The 8,812-nt window shown below is 31.7% G+C and overlaps 1 protein-coding gene across 1 annotated transcript; it reads left to right on the top strand.

Annotated features, from left to right (window-relative positions):
* LOC149570817 (uncharacterized) lies at nucleotides 1–1,353 on the top strand. The gene is made up of 2 exons (XM_089815635.1): nucleotides 1–272; nucleotides 882–1,353. The coding sequence occupies exons 1-2, from the start codon at nucleotides 1–3 to the stop codon at nucleotides 1,351–1,353; spliced, it is 744 nt and encodes a 247-aa protein (XP_089671761.1).
* Nucleotides 1,354–8,812: the final 7,459 nt, after the last annotated feature.

Below are 8,812 nucleotides of genomic sequence, written 5' to 3'. Positions count from 1 at the left end.
ATGGTCGATACAAATGTCACAACTTCCATGAAGAAATTAAGCTTCATGCCTGCCCTTCTTTTATTGTTGTTTATAAACCATTTTCAGTGCTATGAAGCTGATGCAAAGACAGAGCCAGCTGCCACCTGCAAAAACTATGAGTGCCCTGCCTATGTCACCATTCATCAAGACCAGGAGTTCCAGATCAGGCTTTACAACACTACAGTCTGGATGTCAACCTCAGAAATCGCTTCCACTTCTTTCAAAAAGGCCACCAAGGAGGGAGTCCTAAAGTACCATTATGTTTATACCTTATGTTAAGTCACTTGAAATATTGGATATAGAATTGGGTTTCGTAATTGGATTTCTACAATCCATTAGAAATGCAACATCAATTTTCTGGAGATTGATTGTGTATATGTTTTTTCATCGTCAACAGTTTGGATCACACACAGTGATCCATCATCAAGATGAGAGTGCTAGATGATGGATCACTGTGTGAGATCCTAAACGTTGCACTAGCACTGTCCATCATCCTGATGATGAATTACTATGTTGGATGGAAGTGTGACAATGAAAAAATATATACACAATCAATATCCAGAAAATTGCTGTTGCATTAGGTTTTTTGTTTTTTTTCTTCAAGTTAATCTTGAGTGCTAGATGATGGATCACTGTGTGAGATCCTAAACGTTGCACTAGCACTGTCCATCATCCTGATGATGAATTGCTATGTTGGATGGAAGTGTGACAATGGAAAAATATATACACAATCAATCTCCAGAAAATTGCTGTTGCATTAGGTTTTTTGTTTTTTTTCTTCAAGTTACTTAAACCATTGGATGTAAAATTAGGTTTCTTTTATTCCTTTTGTCTGAGATTGCTGTGTAATTTGCTTGCAGTTTTCTTGATTATGTGAAGGGTAACAACAAGAAAGAGCAAAAAGTGCCCATGACAGCACCTGTTGTGACAAATGTGGTTTTGTCTAGTGGAGGAAGTCCTTCATGTTATAACTCTTCTTTTGTTGTTTTCCTTCACATGCCCAAACAATTCCAAGACTCTCCTCCTCCTCCAATGGATGACATGGAACTTCACCCACAAGTGATAAGCTCTCGTTGTACTGCTGTGAGGAGTTTTGGAGGATTTACAAGTGACCAGAATGTGAAGGAGGAGGCCAAGAAGCTCAAGGAAACTCTTGTTGGAACTCCTTGGGGGACTTTACTTAGAAGCAATCTTACCCATAAGTGTTTGTCTAAGGATGATCCATCTGTTTTTACTGTTGCACAGTATAATTCTCCCTTCAATAATGTTAGCAGGGTTAACGAAATATGGTTCACATTGGATGACTTCAAGGGCACCATGTGTAAGCCATAATGGGTGCCTCTTAGTTTGGATTAAGGGGTGCAATGCATGGTTGAAAATAATTGATGCCGATTTGTGTGTAATTTGATTGTTGAATTATCATATTTGACCATTTTATTATGAAATATAACTATTTTATTTTGGAATCAGATGTTTAATTATTTCAGCAAGGGATGCGGTGTATTTAGTATCTATTACAAATGTAATAATGGCTAGTTAAACTTGCATTCTATTTGTGTGAGCCTAAATTAGATGTGAAAAGTTGAGAGATGATGAGATATTTCTGGGATTTTATGGACATGACTGGATTGGGTGAGATTACTTAACAGACTGAGATCGTGTCTAAAATCCTACCGTATCAATTATTTATCTAAATATAGTGATGATAGTATATTCTTATTTTCATCCATTTTATCTAAATTAAGTACATACAAACAATAAAATCTTATAGGTTTGCCCCCAGTTATTTAAGATCACACGGGATGGCTTCAATATCACACACTTAAGCTTCATTTCTAGGCAAAAAGTGTAAAATAATCCAAGTTGACTTATTTTCTTCAAACTTAATATTTTCCTTAGTGTGTGATGTTTAAAGATAGCTAGACCACACGGAACGGCTTAAACACCACACACTAAGCTTAATTTCTACAACAAAAGTGTTAAATAGTCAAAGTTGACTTTTTTTTCCCAAGCTCAATTCTTCCCTTAGTGTGTGATGTTTAAGGGTGGCCAGACCACGCAAATAAGAAATCTTATAAACATAGTTAAATATGCATTTGAGATATAAATGCTACTATGTAAAACATATTTTACTAATATGTGAGCTTGAAGACATATAAGATATTGAAAGGATAAAGTCATCAATAATGAAATCTAAAATAACAATAATATATATAGTGAAATCTAAAATAACAATAATAATAAGTGCAATGAAATATAAAATAACAATAATAGGTACCTCAAGAAAGAATCTCATCGCTCTTAAAATTGCTTCTTGGAAAACTAGAAAGTTTGAAGATGGTTGTATGTTCAAAAGATAGTCATCGCTTGATATTTAATTTATAACATGTAGAGCATTATCTATGATGTATAATATATATGTATAAACATTACCTACTCTCGTTTCTACCAATAACAGAATATCATGTGAACTGTCTAATAATAGAATATTTGAGTTAAACTCCCTAAATTCTCCATGCGAGAGTACACTTCCTTATAATCAGATTGGTCATAAATGATATCTCAAAACTAATGAATATTAAAAATGCACCACTATCAAATATCTCTTAAAATATGTCCATATCTCCTATAGCCAACAAGGTAGGACCATGCAAGTTGTGGCAATTGGATTGATCGTGATGACCACTTGTTGGCACTCTGGGTATCCCCGGTTTATAGATATCTTGACTTGTAATGTTCTCCAATGTGAGGCATATTCTTCTGATTTATACTGTTTTATAAGTCTGCGAGAAACAATAATGGTTAAATAAACGTGAGCCTAAATGTGGAGATTGCCTACAGTTATATTTGATTTGGGTAGGAAGGAGTCGTTTATATTTTATAAGGCGTTATAAGGTGTATGCTGTTTTATATTCTGTAGCGCAGATCTTTGGCCAATCGCAACAGTCTTATGAAGGGAAGCTGATAAGTGCCCACTTAAATCCCACCAGGGGAAAACTAAATTGTAAGTGGTGAAATGCGGACAGCTTAAATATCATATATGAAGATTTGATTCTTCTGTTAAAAGTTTTAAATAATCAAAGTTGACTTATTTTTCCAAATTTAATTCCTTTCTGTGTGATGTTTAAGGGTGGCCGGTGAAATGAGGTCTGCCGAATATGATAATATCAAAGATAATCATTTTTCCTTTCTTTTTCAATCGTGTGACTAATAACAACTTTTATAAATAACGTGAGAGATTATTAGGGAGTAATGTCCTAGAATAATTCTTCCATTGTGCTCCAAGACTGTAACCAAGAAAGATTCATTGACACGATGCAAAAGATTAAAAAGGAACTTTTATACTGATGAATGATTTGTAAGATATAATATTTATTCATGAAATGTGACTCCATAAGTCCGTCTAAAAACATACATACTTGAGCCTTAATATCAATAATCTATGAGAGTATTAGTTTTAGGCTGAAGACATCTAGCATTATGATATCAAAATTTTGCACTCTGACAAGACTTGATTTCTAATGAACTCATTAAAAATCTTTCAAACTGACCTATTTACAAACTATTTTATATTTAGAATTTAGAAAAGTAAAATTGATATAAAAAAAAGTACCTTCTAAATATTTCAAACTAGATTAACTAAATAATAATAATAAATGATAAAATTAAAAAGATAAATTGTATGTCATTATTTTCAAAACAATCTATTTTCTAGTAGATAATTTAAATACTTAAAATTTTATTCTGACAATTCGTTTCAAATCATTCGTCTTTGTCAATGGGTCCTTGGTCTACCCATGAAGTTGAAAGGTTCTTAAAGAGTCCAGCTGACAGAGTGCGTGACTCCGACCATTAAAATCAACCACTATTTGAAATATACTAAGTTTCAAGATCTCCATTATCAGAAAATAGCTACTGCATGTTTAGAACAATATCAAAGTTAGAGCGAAAATTTAGTTCAAATTTAATCTAAAGTATAAATTTTCACTCTTAATGACTTATTATCCTTATTATATGTCTAAAAAAACAATGTCAAAGTTAGTTCAAATTTAATCTAAAGTATATTTCCTTATTATATGCCTACAAACTTTTGTATCTGCATTTCATTGCTAATAGCATTGTGTTGTCAATTGCAACTCATCCATATTGGTGGTCCTTGAACAGCCCTCCTTTAATATGTTTTTCTTTCTATTAATTTAATAGAAAAGAAAAAGCCATATAGATTATAAATGATATCTCAAGACTGTTATTGTCTGTTAAATTAAAAATTCACCACTGTAGAATATCTCCAATAGGACTTGAGCTCTTCTCACGAGAGGCATATGCTTCTGCTTTATATCATTTTATTCTTGTGTACGGAATAACACTTGAATAAATGTGAACCATGTGTGAAGAGATTGCTTATAAAATATGAGTATGTTGTTTTATCTTCACAGATTGCTTATAAAATATGAGTATGTTGTTTTATCTTCACAGATTGCTTATAAAATATGAGTATGTTGTTTTAACTTCAGTAGTGCAGAAGTTTGGCCAGTCACACATCTAAAGTCTCCACTAAGAATAACAACAAGATTGCAAGTTTTTAAATGAGGTCTACCAAAGATCACATATCAGAGAGTTCATTTTTCTTGACTTTATTTTTTATTCATGTGACTGTCATGGCAGCTTTTAGGAGCAATACGGAACATTCCTCCAATATAAAAGTGTGATATTACCTCTAGTTATTAGTGGGTGCTATTAAAGGGGAGTTTAATAATATGATGTATAATATTTGTTAGAGAATTTTTTTTAAATAAAATTAATGCAGAGTTGAGTGTGTTTAATCTTCAGAGGAATGTTATGGTATGTGTTTTGTACTTAAACTAATATTGGAATAGGTAATCTAATGTATTATCCTTGTATGTATCATTTAGATGATGTGATGTATTGTAGATGGATTCATATAAACTACTACGAGCATGAAATATGGATCAATAAGTTAGATTAAAAATTTACATAATCCAGTCTTAATGTACATATTATTATTTGACACAATGTAAAAAGTACCTCATCATATCAATTTTAAATGTTTTATGTTTATAGTTTGGAAGAGTGAACTTTATACAAAGAGAAAATGATACCTCATACTTAATTGAAGATGAAATATTTCAATAGAAGCAATAATTTGGAAACGAGAAAGATGAAGAGTTGCAATAAGATAGTTTATTTAAAATTAATGTAAATATTAATAAATAAAATTAGTGTACTTTATTTTAGATTTGTTATAGATTTTATTTAATTATATATCATAACTTTAGTTTTTTGTTTATTAGAAAATCAAAGTTGCTTGGACAAGTTTTGCTTAGTTATCTAAATGAATGTACAACTCTTTTGGTTCACTTGTGTGAGAATAAAAATGGTCTCCAAAGTATAAATGAAACTTAAGATCACAAATTTAACTTATAGGACTTGGACCTTTCTAATATGTTCTCTTGGATTTATTATTTTTTATCTGGAAAACGTTGTCAACTCACACTATTTAGGAACTTGTTAGATAAATATTTATTATCTTCTAGACAAACCTCTAAATAATTTGATTCAATGACAATTAATAGAGATCAAAGACAATAGAAAACCATGCAATATGCTCCTAAGACTAGTGGAATATAAAGTTAAGAGATTTTTTTAAAAACTACCATTAAATTTTAGATGTTCGTAGTAAATTCTTAGATTATCTAATTGAATTACAGTTAGTTCTTAAATACACATATCTTATAGTAAGCTCGTAATAACAAGAAGGGAAGAAAATGTGTTCCCAGTTTGAGATTTTGCATTTAAAAATTGAGGTTAAAATTTTGATGTGAAAAAATAACTTGAGTTAATTCCACAACCATAGGTAAACTAGGGTGTTGTATGGTAGATTTAGTTTAGCATGTTTTCACAATGGGTATATGAGAAGTTGAAGTAAAGTTAAGATTAGGTTATTTTCCAACTTTCACATTGTACCATCTTAAAAAGTATCCACTTGATTTGTAAGACCTTTTAGCCCTCCCTTTAACGACCTCCTAGGTCAACGAATGCACTTATGCTCGAAATGTTTCTTATCCTCAATTTTCTACCCATCTTTTGTCATTCTTTTTGCATCCCTGAGATAACAGTGTGTATCCTGAGGTCCAAAATCCTCAGGGTTAGTGTCAAGGTCCAAGCCAACTTGGGGGTTTTTTATTAGTTTTATTTCCTAGTATAGTAGACCCTTTCAATTTTGATTCTGAAGTCAGTATAAAAGGAGGCTTACTCACTTCATTTGGAAGGCCAAGACATGAATAATAGAAGCAAGCTATCCATTATAATCTAGGAGTGTCAATTTGAGAGCAATACCCATTCAAGTCATCATTCATTCAAGAAAGATTTCAAGAAGCATTCAAGAGCATATCTACATTCATGAATCTGTGGTTTAATACTTATAGATCTATTGGCATGGAGAAACCCTACATTATCATTTCACATATACATCTTTGTGGATAATGGATCTAAGTCCATCCATGGAGATTTGACAAGAGATTTGAATATCTATATGTGTCTTACTTTTACATTTTTTTCTCATTTTATAGTTGATTTCTCAATTGGGGCTTAACTACGGTAAGCTCCTCCCCCACAAAAAAAAAACATCATTTTTCTTGTGTACAAGTTCAAATGTGTAGGTGTTTAGAGCAGTGAACTCAAATCTCAAAATTAGGGTTTTAGGTTGCAGGAGGAGTTCCAAAATTTAGGGTTTTATATAGAATGGGTCAAGGACCATGACCTTTAGGTCATCTTTGTCCAAAGACCTTCAGATTCACATAATTTGCAAATACGAGTTCTCAGGTCCTAGATCCCAATCTATTTATTTTTGGCTATTGTTTTCTACGTAATTCTTAGATTTGATTTCATCCACCTCATGACCTGCAAGGTGAATTTATTTACTCATTTTTATTTTCATGTTACCTGCTTTGATGTATCAAATATGATATTTTTCATGTCCATAGATTTCATGCATGCTCTTTCACTACTTACATCTCAATTGTTTAGTTTACGTGCACTTAATAATCAAATCAATCAATATAATAAAACTAAAGGGAAAGAATATCCTATAAAAAGTAGTCATTTGAGTACATACATCTCAAAGAGGATCTCATTATTAGCATTAGCACCCCTTACATCCTCTTTAGGTTGTACTAATCTAGTTTGAGTCTTTTGCAGGGTTACGTGTGAAGGTCCTTCTTTCACTTTCCCTAATGTGACAAGTAAAATGATGGAGTAATCAATATAAACATCCTAATTCCCATCTCATCATATTCGCTGCATTGTCCACTTATTTTTATGTTACATTTTGGTGAGCTTGACTTCTTACATCTCCATTTTAATTTTGGTCTTTGTTTACCTTCCTTAGCTAATATATACTTTGTTCCATTGTATGCATCTAGTTAGTTTTCTTAAATTATATCATGGAATAACATCATCCTGATTTGGTAGTTACATCTTCCTTTCATCTCAACTACATCAAAAATAACAAAAACAATACTTCATTTAGTGATTAGATCTACTTTTATCTTTAGCATTAACTTGCATTCCATATTTTTCATTTACTTTTTGTGTCATAAAAGAGAAAAATTACATTTTATTAGATTTACTTTGTATGCATTGTGATGCTTTATCTTTATATTTTATCTTCTCTACATTGTTAGTTTTCATCTCTGTGTTTCTTATGCATGAGCTTTGTCACTTTGAGTCCCACTTATAGCATTCTTAATAGAAGAAGTCATAGACTCAAGGTTCTTTTGATCCAAAATCATCTAACTTTACTAGGAATCTTTATGAAACCACTGTTATTTCTTATGACCCTAATCCTAACATGGAGATTAATTCATCTAATTATTCCCATTAAAATGATGATGGCTTATATATTCCTCCTACACAAGTCTAAAAGCTTATCAATGAATTATAGAAACTAGAAAATTGGTTAGTTCAATAAAATCACAATCTTGATACTATGTCTGCTAAAGAAGTTGTAAGGAAACTCATTCACAATGATTAACATGGAATTACCCTCTTGCAAAGCATATCCCATTTTGTTGATTCCAATTTTAAGCCTTTAAAAACTAGTGCTCAAGAGATAGGATGTGTTCCTTCTTCTGCAAGTTTTAAGAGTTCCCTACCTATTTCTACTTCTATTGGACTAGTATTCCTACTTATAACCCACCAATTGTGACTACTTCAATTCAATTTTCCAATTCTACCACCATGAGTCTTTCTTATCCTAATCTTCTTATGAGTATCCCACATGTTTTATTGCCTTCATCTATGCCATCTTGTCATAGAGTTCCCTTTCCATATTCTAATAATCATCCAAATGCTTTCAATATACTTCTTACCTATTTCATCATTACTTTCTATGTCCCGTAAATTTCCTAGCATATCTAATGTATCAAGATTCCTATCATTTCCTGTACAAATTCCACAATTAATATCCTAGATCATAAAATTTCTTCATTCCAACAAAAACTTGCTTCATTGAATCAATCTAAATTCAAAAATTTTACATGTGACGTTGTCACTCCTTTTCCGTTCAAATGACATTATTTAAGTTTATATTCCTCCAAACATTGAGATCACTTGTCTTCATGAGACTTATAATGGTAAGAGTGATCATGTGTGTTAAAACATTCCAAACCTTTTGTAGTGATTTATCTAAGTTTCTCATGACTATGGGTTCATGGCTACGACCTTTTGAGACAAATCTTTGTACTGGTATTGATCCTTGCCTCCTTATTCC

This window comes from Cupressus sempervirens, chromosome 2 (genome assembly GCF_028749045.1).
Source record: "Cupressus sempervirens isolate cs-2001-9-10 chromosome 2, ASM2874904v1, whole genome shotgun sequence".
Taxonomy (NCBI): domain Eukaryota; kingdom Viridiplantae; phylum Streptophyta; class Pinopsida; order Cupressales; family Cupressaceae; genus Cupressus; species Cupressus sempervirens.
This window is presented reverse-complemented; position numbering and strand designations above follow the sequence as displayed.

Excerpts from the sequence above, each read along its gene's own strand:
- LOC149570817 (XM_089815635.1), top strand. The coding sequence starts at position 1 with ATGGTCGATACAAATGTCACAACTTCCATGAAGAAATTAAGCTTCATG. Across the intron at positions 273-881 it reads ACCAAGGAGGGAGTCCTAAA|TTTTCTTGATTATGTGAAGG; the intron begins GTACCATTATGT and ends ATTTGCTTGCAG.